Source organism: Pecten maximus, chromosome 16 (assembly GCF_902652985.1).
Source record: "Pecten maximus chromosome 16, xPecMax1.1, whole genome shotgun sequence".
Classification (NCBI taxonomy): Eukaryota; Metazoa; Mollusca; class Bivalvia; order Pectinida; family Pectinidae; genus Pecten; species Pecten maximus.
The window spans coordinates 5,550,033-5,567,876 of record NC_047030.1 but is presented as its reverse complement, the minus strand read 5'-3'; the positions used below and the strand labels follow the sequence as shown (position 1 = coordinate 5,567,876).

General features: G+C 34.5%; 2 protein-coding genes across 3 annotated transcripts; both read left to right on the top strand.

The window, feature by feature from the left end:
* The first annotated feature begins 686 nt into the window (after positions 1 to 686).
* On the top strand, positions 687 to 6,491 carry LOC117314788 (uncharacterized methyltransferase-like C25B8.10). Of its 2 annotated transcripts, XM_033868892.1 has the most exons (7): positions 690 to 1,180; positions 2,754 to 2,847; positions 3,219 to 3,310; positions 3,414 to 3,539; positions 3,802 to 3,892; positions 5,882 to 6,066; positions 6,251 to 6,491. In XM_033868892.1, the coding sequence occupies exons 1-7, from the start codon at positions 1,130 to 1,132 to the stop codon at positions 6,434 to 6,436; spliced, it is 825 nt and encodes a 274-aa protein (XP_033724783.1). In that variant the 5' UTR covers positions 690 to 1,129; the 3' UTR covers positions 6,437 to 6,491. The 2 variants fall into 2 exon arrangements, with proteins under 2 accessions (XP_033724784.1, XP_033724783.1); XM_033868893.1 differs by lacking the exon at positions 3,414 to 3,539 and having other exon boundaries at positions 687 to 1,180.
* A 2,117-nt stretch (positions 6,492 to 8,608) lies between these two features.
* On the top strand, positions 8,609 to 16,866 carry LOC117314787. The gene is made up of 6 exons (XM_033868891.1): positions 8,609 to 8,701; positions 11,870 to 12,036; positions 14,567 to 14,660; positions 14,777 to 14,900; positions 15,386 to 15,458; positions 16,425 to 16,866. The coding sequence occupies exons 1-6, from the start codon at positions 8,626 to 8,628 to the stop codon at positions 16,779 to 16,781; spliced, it is 891 nt and encodes a 296-aa protein (XP_033724782.1). The 5' UTR covers positions 8,609 to 8,625; the 3' UTR covers positions 16,782 to 16,866.
* The last annotated feature ends 978 nt before the right edge of the window (positions 16,867 to 17,844 follow it).

The window sequence follows — 17,844 nt, the reverse complement described above, 5'->3', positions numbered from 1 at the left end:
ATAAAAAAAAAATATTGCAAGTACAATTTCATCTGTATTAAATTATTAATACATAAATTATTGAAATAATTCAGCAATTTCTTCTGTCTAAGACTTATCAGCAAAAGCAAAAGTGAGTGGAGAAATGTATAAGATGGAGTATTTGTTAGTTTGCACATCCAGGGCCATTTTGAGGTGAAATATCCCTGTAGTAGCTGTCGGCTACCTCACTGAACAACATTCGAGATACACGCTGCACGCCATCCAAAGCAATTAGGGAAATGATCTCTTTGGAGATCACAACCATATCAGTGTAGACCGAACATGTTCTAAGCTTCAAGATAAAATATATCCATGGACACCGCACTTTGGATCGTCATATGAGCTGATGTAGCGTTAACCCACTGAAGTGTCGAGTTGTAGCATGACAGTGTGTTTACACTATAATAGAGTTGCCCCGTTTTTTTCGCGCACATCGTTTTGCTATGTCGGCCACTTCTGGACATCAACCTAATCATCTTATTAACCATGAACATATTCAAGTGTTCTATTTGAAACTCTTTGTCAGTACTCCACAATATCAGTAGTTAAAATTTTCTCATACAAAACATTTCATCTCGTATTTACATACAACATTTGATTTTATTTTGGTTAAATTTTGGAACTATTTCAGACGAGAAGACAGCGATTATTTTGCAAAACAACATTGAAACATTAAATGATTTTGCTTAGCGAGATGATATATAGCGGTCACCATAGGAACTGGTACATTGTATACGATCACGGTAAGACGATATATTACGGTCGCCATAGGAACATGTGCATTGTGTACGTTAATGATGAGACTATATATTACTGTCGTCATAGGAACATGTGCATTGTGTACGTTAATGATGAGACTATATATTACTGTCGTCATAGGAACATGTGCATTGTGTACGTTAATGATGAGACTATATATTACTGTCGTCATAGGAACATGTGCATTGTGTACGTTAATGATGAGACTATATATTACTGTCGTCATAGGAACATGTGCATTGTGTAAAATAATGGAAAAACGACATATTACAATGTAAGTTAGATAACAATTATAACTAGGTCAGCAAGAAGCTCACCAGACTAGAAAAGAGGACAAAAGCGTATCATCATGTCTACCGACACGAGACTACACGCACTTGTCAGGGATGGCTTCACTGATGTAAGTATATCCAGGCATGACTGTTGTCAACGTCTGTTTGTTAATATCTTCAATTCAATTAAGTTAAACTGATGAGCCGAATGATTGAAAAAACATCTATGTGCTACTGTATCAAGTTGCTATGAACCATTTTGTGTATTATCATTATTTTTATCGTCGTCATCGTTCATCAAGTAGGGAACATTAAACTGCACACACAGTATAGCACCTACATAATAGCATTATATTAAGTAAATTGTTTTGATGTTTATGACTGATGTAACATTCAAAATAACCAAACATAAAGGTAGAAAATCACAAATATAGTTGTAGGAACAGATGTTGCATAATACAATTAAATATAATACACATCAATGATATGGGAGATGTTACATGTGGAATACTGCTACACAGACGTGGCATGTACGTGTTGTTTAATGTTGAGCTATTACGTTTGCGGTAAGGGCTGGTGTACCTGTAACGGTAACAATGCGACCAGGTGATGTGTCACACTATCAGGTCTGGATGTCACATTTCAGTGTCACTATAAACTTCCACTATTATCTCATCATTCACCGCCCTCTTTGTCTTATTGGAGATCCAAAATGTTCATGATAACATAATTAAGCATTACAACAAAGCAGAAATGTCTTAAGTCAAACAATAGAAATATCTAGGTTTCTTCTAGATCAAAGTGTGTAGACATCGCCATTTAAGATGACTTAAAATTAACAAGAATATCTTTATAAAAGATAAACGGAATAGTTTTAATGCTATTGTTTATAATGTAAAACTGCTGATGAAATAAATTAACGAAGCAATAATACGTTTCAGCATGGATAACAAAATTATATCAGTTTGAATCATTTTGGTGATAATAAGACTGTATTTGAATCAGGAATATAATTTTATTAATGTGTGTGTTATTTGAAAAGATACATCCGCTTATAAATTCAGCTTGCATTCAATCTTAATTTTGTTTCGTTTTTAACTGCATGTCTGCATTTTGCATTTACCGCTACATTGATCTATCACATACTTCTTCTTGACCAGTAACGTCACATCCGGGGCCATATCCGGGACCAAAAGAATATTATCAGCTATGCTGAAATAGAGGTGCGATGTTAAACCAGAATATATATATATATAAACTATAGGGAAATTTGCCCCCTCCTAGGAGGAAACGTGAAACCTCCGGGTCATATAATTCAGAATTTTTGCAAAGCATCTAATGTTTTCTATTCATGAAGAGTTTTTGGTTCACTATGTATTGGTCTTGAGAAAAGGTTGTTTGAATCAGACAACTAGGCCAATATTGGCCCGCCTCTAAGTACCCTGGGATCGGGGTCGGGTGACCATATACTCTACAATTGTGATTGATCATTCGCTATGGAAGATCCCTGCATTGAAATTGGTTAAGGGTTTTCGGAGAAGTCGAAAAAGTAAAATGTTTACCGACACACGACTCAAGAAGCACCACGACGACAAATACGATTATATTAGGTCAGTGCCTATCAGGGGACCTAAAACGAAAGCATGTACATTGTGTTTTATCAGATTTACTTGATAACATTTTGTGTGTCCTGTGACTCAGGGTGCCAGGTACGACAAGCATCGACCTACTTACACTGATGAGTCGATTACATGGGTCCTCCGTAAGCTTTCTACAAACTTCGAGGGTCTACATGGTAAGAAATATATGTTTTCCTAGACCCTCACGTTCAAAATATAAGAGTTTTTAGGCTTCCAGAGATCCAACGTTTTTATATTGGAATGATACAATAGTGAAAGTTTACAATATTAATCCCGAATTTCTTTATTTATTTATTCTTTTGAATAACCATTTCTCCTATCATTATGTATATACATGAATGTATATTTAAAGCAATAATTATACTGATATTGTTCTGATTTGCTTAAGTAACAATACCGCCATACTAATATTAATATTTACTTATTTTAGGATGAATATCAGGCAATGTTTCGAATGATATGTACGAAGCATCCCTAATAGTGATTTATTCCGTTTATGTATTAAAGTACTTGTTGACAATTTTAGAAGATGACTTGAGTTCTTCAGAATGTGATATATTGGAACTAGGAGCTGGAACCGGTTTGTTCACAAAGTCCCTGTCTAAAATGATTCCTGAGGTTTGTATCAATCAAACAAATTAAACATAATAATATATTATTGAAATTAATTAAGTATCATAGCGCCCTACATATTATATTTACTCAAACCTTTTTTTCCAAGGGGAGGAAATTTATATCTTCCGAACCGATGCCAGACTTCTTCAGTACATTAAAGAGAAATTGCTTAACCGTCGAAACTAAACAATTTCCCGCCGAATCAATTCCTCTCCCAGATAACTCCGTTCAGGTACGTACTTTATATCTCATATTGAAACGTATGACTTCAACTAAAAATTAAACATATCGCCTTTAGGTGATCTCATTAGTATCACTAATACATTACGGAACTAAGTGAAATGACTGAGTTAATTTAATTATCACCGTTGCTGAATATCGTTTCTTTACTATTATCAAATTACAGATTGGTCTACATCAGTTTATCTTACGATAGTAAATATCTATACATTCAATAACGATTATGTAGATGATTATCATGTTTTGTATTTAAGGGGATTGTGGCCGCCCAGTCGTTTCATTGGTTTGCCAATGAAAAAGCATTATCAGAAATGCTAAGAGTGTTAAAACCACGTGGAAATATTGGTAAGTTTATGAAACTCTGACCAGAATGACCTGTCGCGTTGATCTTTTTGTGGAGTATTGAAAGTAGACGTTCCTATTTATGCATTTGTAGGCCATCCGGTTAATTGATGTTTCTGTGTATCGTGTGCGTACGCTCTTGTTTACATTGTGGAATAACTTGACCGTAATAAACTATACACAAAATACGAGCGATTTGAGGTGGCAACATTGTACAATAAGGACCTTACAGAAGCGTAAAATGCGTAATGAGCTTGATTTCTGTGTAAAACGCCAAATATACCAAAACAAACGGTAAAAGACTTCTCTACAATTAATATATTAACCAATGTTCATCATAACAGGAAATTCTGTTAGACTATACCATGCCAAATAGGGTTAATGGTATAGAATCAAACAGACGCAATGACACCAAGTATATATGTTTAAAACTAGTTAATATGCTCAAGACACTCCTATACACTGTATCCCTTATAACATTAGTCAGTTTAATAATATACACTTACTTTCAGAATTAATCAGGAAAAGGCTTTAAGAGGATTACTAGAGAAGCAATTACAATCTTTAATCTCGGAAAACAATGACCACCATTGTGACTTTTACAAATAAATTTCGATAAGTTCGAATTAAAAAGTCAGTTCCTGGTTTGTCGCTTTTATTGATTTGTTCAAAATGTAGTTAATATTTCAGTTAGATAGTCTACGTTGCTGCTTGTGTGGACTGTTGAAGGGAAGTAAACGTCGTACAAATGATTGTGAACTGCGACCATTTTATAAGAGCATTATTGATTACCTAACTGATTTACACAGCCTCTTCAGTTCCTTACGAGCTATATAATATATTCCTTACGAGCTATATAATATATTCCTTACTAGTTGTAGAATATATTCCTTACTAGTTGTAGAATATATTCCTTACGAGTTGTAGAATATATTCCTTACGAGTTATATAATATATTCCTTACGAGTTATATAATATATTCCTTAAGAGTTGTAGAATATATTCCTTACTAGTTGTAGAATATATTCCTTACGAGTTGTAGAATATATTCCTTACGAGTTATATAATATATTCCTTACTAGTTGTAGAATATATTCCTTACGAGTTGTAGAATATATTCCTTACGAGTTATATAATATATTCCTTACTAGTTGTAGAATATATTCCTTACGAGTTGTAGAATATATTCCTTACGAGTTATATAATATATTCCTTACGAGTTGTAGAATATATTCCTTACGAGTTGTAGAATATATCACAAATGAGTTGTAGAATGTATCACAAATGAGTTGTAAAATATATCTTATACGAGTTGAAGAATATATTCCATACAAGTTGTAGAATATATTCCATTCGAGTTGTAAAATGTATACCATGCAGGTTGTAGAATATACTCCTATACGAGTTGATGAAAATATTCCATTCGAGTTTTAAAATGTATACCATGCAGGTTGTAGAATATACTCCTATACGAGTTGAAGAAAATACTCTAGACGAGCTGTGGAATATATTTCATACGAGTTGTAGAATATAGCCCATGCCAGTTATAGAATATACGAGTTGTAGAGTATGTATCACACTAGGGGTAGAAACTATTCCATATGAATTGCAGAATATTCCATACGCGTTGCAGAATATACTCCATATGATTTGTATAAACTATTCCCTACGGGAGTCCATCATCTAAGTCAATGAAAAACATGTTTAAAAAAAAACCTCACAAAATTGATGAAAAAATGTTTAACCCAATGATATCTGGCCATATTTCCTTGAACAATTACATGCAGCATTTTGAAACAGCATAGTGTTTCGAATGAAGATTTAGCAATGCGACGCCATAACAACTACTGTCACTTTAAAAACCCGGGGAAAGAGCTTTCATTTATCTTTCCACCATGTGGCTAATTGTTAAATATTTTATCTTACAAACAATATACAAGGGATACTAGACTATAGATAAGTGGTTTAATAATTATATACTATTTTGTACAGTGCTGATATGGAATATAGAAGACAGGCGGACGGATTGGGTTAAGGCTCTACGTGAAGTATACAACAGGAGAGAGTTAATACCGGAAACAGTTAGTTACTACACCTTCAAATGGAAGGAGGTTCTCAACAATGATGGAGGCATTGCGCACCAGGAAAGTAAAACGCTGGATTATCCTTCACAAGGAGTACGTGAATAGAATCAGGTGTATTTTAGGATGAAGGTGGCTGAATTTAGATAGAATTATATGCCGCTTAAACATTTTCACTGTCTAAGATAGGTGTATTATTGTAGGTAAAGATGCATACATTATTTCGAAAGTTTCTATCGATCTGTCAGATATCATGCTAACATCATCGATTCTGTTTCAGTATACTGCTGACGGTATAGTTGAAATGTACTCAACTTTGTCTGGTATAACCCAGATGTCACCAGATGACAAACAGTGTATCCTGGCGGAACTGAGGGATTTACTTAGAACTCATCCGGATACGGCTGGGAAGGAGACACTTTATCTTCCCCGTTACACAGATCTGGAACATTATATAAAACTTTGATTGATATATCACTTTGCTTCATTGTTGTCGGCTTCATTAAACAGCTGAAAGAGTGTCTTTTAGTTATAGTATCATCTGTTAATGCATGTATTATATTGTAAAATATAATCAATCGTCGTGTACGAGTAACGTCTACTTGCAGGCAGGGAACAATGACAGATTAACTCTGTCAATATATATGTACGATGATGAAATGGCGCGGTGCTAAGCACCAAATAAGACATATTATGATAAAGCAATAGCAAACGTAGGTGCACTAAAAATCACGTTTTTACTAATTAATGCTAACACTTTTGCTTCTTAAAGAGTTTGTTTGATTGTTAAGATTGACCAAGCCAAACTGTCAATGAGCCAAAGCTGAGTACAAAAAAAACCCAAAAAAACTCTGTCAATATTTATCGAATCACACTTGTCAGCGTCACACGAAAAATAATGTTTAGGGGGAATATAAGAAATATAATAAATATATCTATAAAGGTCATTGTGAACTGTGAGGAGGTTAACTTCTGACTGTGATATAGGGTTATGGAAACATCATCAGGATACAAGGAGTACACATAAGGACATTATCACAAAAGATTGAGACATGCTTGAGAAATTTTCAAAAGAAGTATGGGACACAGTATGGGAGGCATTAAGGTATGGCTTCACCACATGTTAATATGGTTGATAATTAAATACTAACACTTATTAAGCATTATAATGTTATTTAAGATCATTATAGTGTACAAAAATATATCATTTCAGGTAAAAGTGATAACATTCAAAAGAAGTTTGAAAGTAATTGGAGAAAGTGGATTGCCTTTGTTAGAAATATGACTTAATATGGTACATGTGTTTTTTTTTCTTAATATATACAAGTATAACAACACAAATGAAGAAGGAAAACAACTTTTTGACTCGTGCCCTGACCGGGCCTCGAACTCACGATCTACGACACCCAATCGCCTAGCCAGAAATACCCGCAGCTTATACCACTGCGCCACATCGGCGTTCTAACAAGAACGTGTAATATATATACATATCTTTATCTTTAAATGGCACACGCCCTGATAATACATCATACATAGAAATTAAATTTTGTATTTATATTTTCTAAATATCACTCAGTAGTACCTTATCAGTAAATAAAAGTGTATGGGAACCTCTCTACATGTCTATCCCCTTGTCTCCTTTCGTCTGTCTGTCTGTCTCCATTTTGTCTGTCTGTCTTTCTATTTTGTCTCTCTTTCCCTTTCTCTTTATATATCTCTGTGTGTGGTGGTGTGGATGGATACGCATGCAGTAATTATATAAGAATAAGTGTAAGCAAGGGTTTGTTAAAAAGTATATGACTGCACACTTTTCTTCAAACGAGTCAATAACCAGGATGCCTTGCGTCAGAGACTAGGGCCAGTAGTTTCACGGAATAAAGACCGATAAATTCAAGGTTACGAACAATACATGTTCCATGCAATTTGCGATTGGTTGGTTGTGTTTCCTTGTGATTTTACTACTGAGCGTCAACAAGGAGCACCGTTATACTGACACCGTAATGTCACAGACACGATAACCCTACATCCCTCCCGGGGTTAAGTTCCCTTGTGCATGTTACGATTTAGCGTTGACAAGACGCACTGTGAACAATTTGCAATGACGATGACTGCATGCTACTTTACTTCATAATTATCCAAACATGACCATTTAAAAAACTAAATATGGAAAACAATATACATGTACATATACGTTGTCTTTCCAAATGTTTTACTAATAATTGAAAAACATTACAGGTAATTCATATACTAGATTTATCACCAAAAGTGTTTGAGCCTGAATAAAATATGTGTATTTGTATATGTGCATTGTTTCCTAAATTTATACACGTCTTGCATGTTTCCTTGTTCTCTTGCCAGGACTGCTGCAAATATATTTTTGTTTGTATTAAGATTTAACACTCGTTATATGTATGTCATTCATAACGACTTCTTCACTTCTCTGTTTTGTTGTGTTTTTCGTAGGTTTGCAGGAAATATATCTTTCATTTTAAAATAGGCCCATTGTGATGTGTGCTACAATCTTTAAAAATATTATAACAGAATGTCGGCTCGGATCTTTTATGTACACGGGCACCGTTATCTGGAGAATATTGTGCTCCTATAAGAGATCCCTTCTACAATCTAATCTTTCTTTCTTCAAGTCGACACCTAATCATGCTGGCCTTAATTCTGGCCTGTCTGTCTGTTTTGGGACGAATGTATTGTTTTAACATTCCAACGCAAAGTAGAGGTACACTTTACCCTTGTGTTAACTGACGAATACAGATCTATGTACATTGTATATATATACAGTAAACATTTTCATAATAATTTTCATGGGACCAAAGAAAACATATTGTCATATCCAAAATTCGTTACATTATTTTATAGCGCATTTTCATAAATGGTTATACTGCGGTATTCACTGGACATAAACAGTGTCGTTTGTGAAAGCTATTTATAGCCACACGTCGCGAGGGTGGTGCACGGTCAGGTTTCTATTTTTCAGTACGTAGCAGTAGTCCTGAATCCGTTTGATTTTAACACGTCGGATTGTTTCCATATCGGGTTGTCAGTATGATAGGTAGCGTTGGTAGATTTGGGGAAATGGGAGATACCCTAGCTGACATCATGGCCGAAATTGACAGCCTTATGGGTATAGGTAAGCACAGGAAATCCTCTCCAGGCGCCTCAGCTGTTTCAGATGAATCTTTTCCTCCTCTTAACTCTTCGCAGCAAATGCCCATTTCCCCTTCCCATTCTGACGTTGTCTGTAACCAATCAAGAGAGGAAGGATACATATTTTCCCCGACCCGGCTGGGTGTATATAGGCATATGGAAGACTCTATGATTGACGGTGTATGTCTTAACATTCCCTCTGTTAAGCTTAGCAGTCTTCATGAGGTGGCTGCTTCTAGAAGTACTTAGGTGCCATAATTGACGTGATGTCTCCATTTTAACAATATTTACATATTGTTTATTTGTTTCCTTCTTTCCTTCTTTCTTTATTACTTTTTGTGATTTTATTTTTCACTCCTGCTGTCTCCTTCATACCCGCTTACATGGTATTTAATATTGCCATGAAGTTTAAATCTATGAAAGAGCGTTATAACAATGATTCAACGGGTTTAAACCAGAATAGTAAATGTATACCACGAGTACACTCTATTATTTGATTACACATGCGGGAAATCTATCCATTTGAGCTACGTTTAGATTGTCTAGACAGAGAGTTCGGTTCATAGATACCGTCCTTACATGACCTCACTGAGAAGACATTATGCAATACCGATCCGTATAATGACACTTGGATATTTAGTTCGGTTTGTTACTTTATACGTGCTCCTTATCCAAATAGTAAATTTAAACATGGATGCGCATGTGGGTTAATGTTGCGTCCCGTTTTGTTGCTCATTAGTGTATTCATGTAAAATATACATTGTTGTACATTGTTGCAACTTGTACATTCCAATGACGTCACATTGTTTACAGATCCCGCGTTGTGTCTGCACTGCCTGACACGAAGGCTTCATTCTGTGTTTTTTAATGTTTTTGTTAGTTTTCTGATAATTCAATTGATCAGGTATGATTAAACAACCCCAATCAATATGAGGTGTGATTGTAGTTTTAAGTTTAAACCGCATGTTGCGAAAAATACTTCAACTTTCACTTTGTCAGTGTATTCGTGATCGCAGCTTCGATCGGCTGTCATGGCAACGACGAGGACGGTGGTTTCATCACAGTGACGAATTTACAAACTTGCATGTGTACAGCCGAACACTTCTAACTATACCTTATGTCTTTGGAAATCATCTGTAAATAATTTATTGAATTAATTACGATCCATTGCATTCGTTTATTAACGTTTGTTCGTTTCTATATGCCGATTTCGATACTTAAAACACTGAAGAGTTCCAATATTGGAGAATGAACATTAACACTTGCTCTATGAATCGTCCTAGAGCACCCGACTACCCTAAATCAATACTTATGAAACAGGTACGAGCGTGAAGGTAATTGTATGAGAGCAACGAAAAGTGCTGTACATTCTTACGAAAATGACAAACATCGTCAAAATTACTTAAAAAGTAGTCAATTAATCGGCATTTCTTCAATTAACACCAGTTTATAACGCCGTTATGTAACCATACTTGAATAAATAGAAGAATGTACAGCACTTTTTCTCGGTTTCTTAGCACGATGAATAAGTGTATCATATTTGTTTGTACGACAAAATACGTTGGTCGGGTGCTCTGGCCATATTTACCGATCAAGTGTTAATGTAGTCCTTCGTGCCGGTCACGTGACCACGCGAGAACACGAGGAACGACGAAAACATCCCGATAAAGACGTTGGACACCTAACATTAAAATCCGATCAAAAAAACAAACAGAACTAACCGGGAAATCATTAAATATTGAATTTATATTAAAACATGATGTTTTTTGTTCTTTTTAATTATAAATGCAACATTAACCCACATGCGTGATTGGCTACAGATGGACGTCACACAAAATATATATTGATGGATGTAATAAACTAAAATACCTAATACAAACAAATTATGTTTAAAATAGTTTATTCTATAAGGAATTAGGTTTTAACATGAACTAATTGTTGACAGTAGTAAACATTTAAGATAAGTTTGTACAAACCCGTATCATTAATCATTATAAACAAATTACGATAAACGAAATGAGTATGCAATCCGAAAAGACAGAATTTATATTTTCAGATTTAAAGATGACTTGTGGTAAAAGTGACAATCCTCTACAGGGACATGATTCTGACTCTGTAATTCCCGTTTACGTTTTATCCAAAGTTGGTTATTCGTATTGTATTTGTTCGATTTAAATATTCCGTATAAATAGTATGCTAAACTTCCTGATGCTTACATTCCACAGGAAAATCAAATATCGTTCATATATTGGTCTATATCTAAAGAAAGTTTAGTATTATCAAAATCTTCTATTTTAATTTAAATAATTATTGTTTTTTACTAAGTAATGTATCATCTAATGTAGATCGGTTTCACCAGTTAGGTATTTTTGTGTATTATTAGACACCCGTTATTATATATGACTTGTTGTTTCGAGGACATTAAACAACAATATCTGTGGTATATTGTATAGGTCATTATAAAGTTGCTGCTGCTACTGCAACATTTCGTATCTTCATCGTTTTTGCTTGTTTTATCCTTGTGTGCTTTATTTCTTCTGTTGGTGTCGTCTTGACACTTGTCAAATTACACTGACTGTCGGTTTGGGTATGTCTTATTAATTAAGAAGTGTTGATTCTTTAGAATGCTTTCGTTATTTCGTCCTCTTCAACATTTATGTACGTGCGTAAGAATTAAATGTGGTTGTATATTTGGTTAAGAGATATCTCGCATTAATTTATTTCTATGATATGATTTCAGCTTCGCCACATTTCTTACTCGGAACTGCTTTGGGCCACGTTTCCCATCCTGATCAGACTTCCGGTTTATGCGCCAGCAGAGTACATCCAAACATTCTATATGCTCACAATGATAAGGGGGATGGACCTAAACTGTACGCCATCAGTGCTCTCACTGGGGAACAAAAGGTAACCTTATCACAAACAATGATTGTATAGTACGCCTTATGATTAATGTTGTGCGTGGTCCAAAGATTTGTAGGATATTTGTAACTTTGAGTTTATGTCAGTATTTTATTGTCTGTGAAAAGGACGTCTTAAGGGGCATCTAAACAGCAAATCCTGCCAAAACAGTTGATACTTTACAAGGCTATACATCCCTACAAGAATGCAATTTAATAGAAGTAACTTGATGAAATTTTGATATGTATCATGTCAAACTTTGGGCCTTGCTGTTGCCATTCAATTTGTTCAGTAGTTCGTAAATTTCAACAAAACATGGGAAAAATGCATGTTTCAGGGGACATAATTAACTCATTCGTATCTCATTTATTGTGCAAAACAGTCATGTCGTTTTGCTCACAAGGGTCTAAAGCACAAACTAGGAGCATTGGTTTGACTAGATTGGACTTTATGATATGTATTAACACTGATTTTATTTAGACCTTGAAATGCAAATGGCGGTTGTGAATAAGATCAGGCAATTATGGCATATAAGAAGATATTTCAAACGCCAAAAATGCTCATATTAGATATTATAGAGAACTCTAGACATGGCAGGAAGACTGTTTTTAGGGAAAAATGTTCATCCGTTGAGTTTGGGGTAAAAGACACCAGTTTGACAATTTGTCTTAAAATGGTCATTCTTACTATAATCAGATGTCTTAAATGTATGATATAGGAGGAGCGTTTTTAATGGCTGAAATGCCTCCCTTTATGCCATATTTGTGTAATATCATCCACAGCCGCCATTTGCATTTCAAGGTCAAAACTAAATATGTGTTTATACCTATATAAAGTCAAATCCGGTCAAATGCTCCTACCCTGTGCTATAGACACCTGTGAGCATAACAGCTGGACTATTTTTCAGGTTTGGTTATTTTTGTGGCTTAGAATTATTCCATGCTACAACTTACCACAAAATAACTCCATAGAAGAAATTGTTAGCATCTACATCAAATTAGCTGTGATTTTAAGACACTACATGTCCAAACAAACATTTTGGTATATTACATGACTATTTTTGTGCAAATTTTAAGCTATTTATTCGTGTTTGAAATTCAACATTATTCTGCTATATAGATGACCCTTAATGGGCTATATATGCGCTGCTACGCTGTTAACAGAAAATCCTAGATTTGACACTAGCATGTACAGTAACTTGTCTTTGTGGTAGGATGTTTTGGCATTTTATATGTAATTCAAAGCTATGTTATCAGTAGAATGTTTGGTATTTTTATGTGATTTTGGCGCTATGTTCTCAGTACCTACATTGACAACCACACTTTGTCGCTCAGGTAGAATGTTCAGATATTTTATTTGAAGTTTTACTCAGTATAAACAATGATAACACCTACTTTGTCGTTGTGGTAGAATGTTTAGGTATTTTATATGCAATGTGACGCCTTATTATCAGTATATATACAGTGAATTGATGACGTTGTCTGTTTGGTTAAGGTTTTGATATTTTATATTTAATGTTGGTGTTATATTATACAATGACTATAACTTTGTCTCTGTGGTAAAATGTTTTGATATCTTGCAGGTGATGTGACGCTATTTAATTTATGTTATTAATATATATACAGTAAATTTATGACGTTGTCTTAGTTGTAGTATGCTTTTGTATTTTATATGTGATGTGACGCTATTTAATTTATGTTATTAATATATATACAGTAAATTTATGACGTTGTCTTAGATGCAGGATGTTTTTGTATTTTACATGTGATGTGACGCTATTTAATTTATGACATTAATATATATACAGTAAATTTATGACGTTGTCTTAGTTGTAGTATGTTTTTGTATTTCATATGTGATGTGACACTATCTAATTTATGATAATGATACAGTGTATATATACAGTGAATTTATGATGTCTTACTGGTAGGACGTTTTTGTATTTTATATGTGATGTGACGCTTAGTTATCGGTGTTGACATTGGCTATAACACTGTGTCTCTGTGATATACTGCTTTGGTGTTATACATTTAATGCGACTGTCATGATCTTGTCGTTGTGAGAATTACAGGTATTTTATCAGTACATGAACTGTGACAATATGGCCCCCGTTTTTGTGATGTATTGTAATTTCCTATTCTTGGTGTGACTTATTAGTATCTTTATGCCGTAGTACTGTAAGGTTTTGTCATCGTTGTCCTTTCAATGGGAGAAATGTGTTCTCTACGAAGTAATTAGCACATGTAAGTAAATAATAACCATGCCTCTTTGATACTTTGGATTCAAAAATACAACATGGCTGTTCCAGGGCATGTATAAAAGGTGTAAATGTATGTGGCAAGTCATCTTACGCCCTTTAAAAACATCAATGTTAAATCGATTGAAAAGACGTGAGTGGTATCATAAAAATGTTTTTTATTATTATTATTTTCACATATACATAGTTTTTCTACTATAGATTATGAATACATCAACGATTGTTTTGTGTGTTTCTCATGATGGACGTGTTGTATACCTTTCACGTTTTATTTGACAGAAGACTATTCACATATATGGTGCTCATAACCATGATTGGGAAGACATCGCGTGTGGGCCGTGCGACGGAAGTGGGGGGCACTGCATATATATAGGTATGGTTAATTCTTACTTTCATTTTAATAACTTTGATAACTCGAAATAAGCTTTTCTATTTAAATAGCACAATTTAAAATTGACTACTAAATAATGACATAATTTCACTTTCCAGGAGATATTGGTGATCACTCTGGAGACGGTGCTCGGAATATTATTTACAAAATCCGGGAGCCAGCTGTCATGGATTTGATGGGTGGAGACATAACTGTCGATGTTGAGGCACAACTTCGTTTCATGTACATACATGTGACTCTTGTAATACGTACACAAATATGTTGTCAATTCTATTATGTTATATATTGCATCAATTTTGGGATCGACACTTTATCACTAGCCTTTCACCTCTGGGTTGCGAGTTCGAAACCTATGTGGGGCAGTTGCCAGGTAATGAGGGAGCCTGAAGTTGGTTCCGAGTTCCGAGTTCCGTTTAAGTAAAACGGTACTCGGAACCAGTTTGTTTGTACATCACAACGAAGTGTGTTAAAGAGAAATCTGTTCGACTGTCCATCCTATCAAGAGTTATGTCCCTTTGAATTCATAGAAGATGAGTTGGGATTTAATATCATAGTTTATGTTCAAATCATTTCAGACGAAAAAAAAATGTGTTATCATGGAATTTTCATTTTCAATTAGTGACATCTTGTTTTGAAGAGAAATACGTGCTTAAGATAAAGTTATCCTTCTACATGGTTATTTATAGCTAGAATATTTATAAATGCAGATGGAACCCTCCCCAGCAGGACAGTGAGACGCTTATGGTAGACCCCCAGGGTAACGTTTATGTAATATCCAAGGTAAGTAATAGTCACAAGAGAAATGCTTCTTATTTTATTTCATGTGTATGTGTTACTCCTTTCGTAACTATATTGTATCTTAGAAGAACATGTTTATTATGAAACTCATTTCACTACCTCCGATATTTTGATATTTCCATAAATCAAAATTAATACAGTAAAAATCATTAATGCACATAAACAAATCCCCCCCCCCCCCCCCCCCCCCCCTCTTGGCCCTTTTATCGTAAATATAACGTTTTATCGTAAATGTAGCCTTGTATCGTAAATACTTTCAACCTGAATACAATTTTAGATTTCCAAACTTTTGACCCCTAGCATCATCTGATGATTTCTAGATACATAATTGATGTACTATATACACTTTAGCATGAGCTCTTTAAAACATACTTTCTGTCTTAAATTATGGTAGGGTACTATTTTTTTAATTTGAACAAACAATAATGACTAACGTACTTAGTTTCGTTGACCATCGTAACTTCGGTACATACCTTTCCTACATGTAAAAAAAATTGAAAATAAAATGTAATGTCAGATTTTAAACATGTTCTAAAATGACAAAGGGATCGAAAATCAAACATCTATACACAAGAATGAATTTAAAGTCATTTACTCTATCGGTAAATGTTGTACAATGATTTAAGATTACAGCATATGCTATGGAGTATAGCAATATATAGCAAGGATGAGACATCAACAATTATTTTGAGTGGTGCACTGTAGGTTAAAATATTTCATATTCGTCAATGCATACCATTCCTTACGAAACCATGCTTGTATGCCAAATGAGGTTATGGAAATATATACATTTTATATGAAACCTTGTTATTATATTAAGGTTTCGCCAAAATAATTAAATATGGAAGAAGGGGAGACTATTCTCCCAAATAATCTAAGCTCAACATCTGCGAAATGACAAACGATATTTTTTTCTCTGTGATATTAAATACGTTTTGTTACCGATAGGTAGCCAATGGCAAAGGTCAAGTCGGGATGATTGACAGCTCCGCCTGGGAAAACTCCACTATAGCTGTTGTAGCTAACCTCACTACCCTGCCTCTTTCGACTGGAAATGAAGATCCATCGGGTGGAGATATTTCCCTTGACGGTAATGAGATTTTAATACAAACTCATCACCAGGTATTCTATTGGCAGAGAACTCCTGGAAGTAGTGTGAGAGACACGCTCATGCAAAATCCTATTAGTGTTCCTTTCCACTATAACAAACACGTGGATTCAGTTGCCTGGGACGCACAGGGAAGGGGGTATTACACCCTCTCCGAGGAAGAGCACGATAAGCTATATTACTACGCTAGACAGTAATTAATATTGTTATCATTGATATAATAAAATACTTTAAAAAAACCCACACAAACGAAATGAAATAAACTTTATGTAAGAACCAAAATTGTCGTTTTGTTGTTTAGGTTGGAACGTACATATTTTCCAATATAATTATTCTGTTCTAAACGAAGATGTCTGTAATATTTTTAACGACATCCTATTTAAGTCAAGGATTATTGCTATTTTATTATTATTATAATTTCATTATATTCTTTGTCTTTTGTTTGTACATCCGTTTTAAGAAAATTGCTTAGATTTTGTGTTTAAACGGCAATACCTATCTAAAAACATTTAATGGCGATTTTGATATGTTAATATAGCTTTTATCCAAATATTTCTTACCAATTGCGGTGTCAGTATAATGGACGGTGAACATTGTCATGCATGTGTATCTAAGATATTAAATCTGAAATGCAATTTAAGCGGTACATATGGGCCCATTCAAGTAAACACCGTTCTTGAATGCTCTTATTGGGTTGTATGCATACAGAAGACAAAGCAAGTATATATTTATGAACAACCACATTTTAATTCATATAAAGTTTATCAATTTTTATTCCTGGAATATAAAACATAAACTCTACATGAAATTATTGGATGATATGTCGTGCAATTTTTAAAATTAGAATATCAGACCGAGCAACTACATTGATTTCAATCTTGGTATGCAATGTTTAAGTACATTTGATAATAATTTAAAAAAAAAATCCTTCGGAGTTTCCTATACCGCTATATCACAGCACTAAAACGGTTCACACATTATAATCCTTTGTTATTGGACCTTTAGCAACCAGCCAATGTCTTTTTCAACTCCCCGGGGAGCATACAGCCGGAGCTGCCATTTCCGCTCACTGTGTTGCCCTGCTACGTACTAGCTTACAGCTGAGACGGCTGGTACACAATGGAGTAAACTATACTGTTCAAAGATACACCAGCGCACCCGTGTCAGACTCGACCCAGAGTCAATTCGGTTACAAAGTCCTGCGTCCTACGACTAAACCAACGTACCTCTTAATGAAAAATGATACATGCATGATTATTA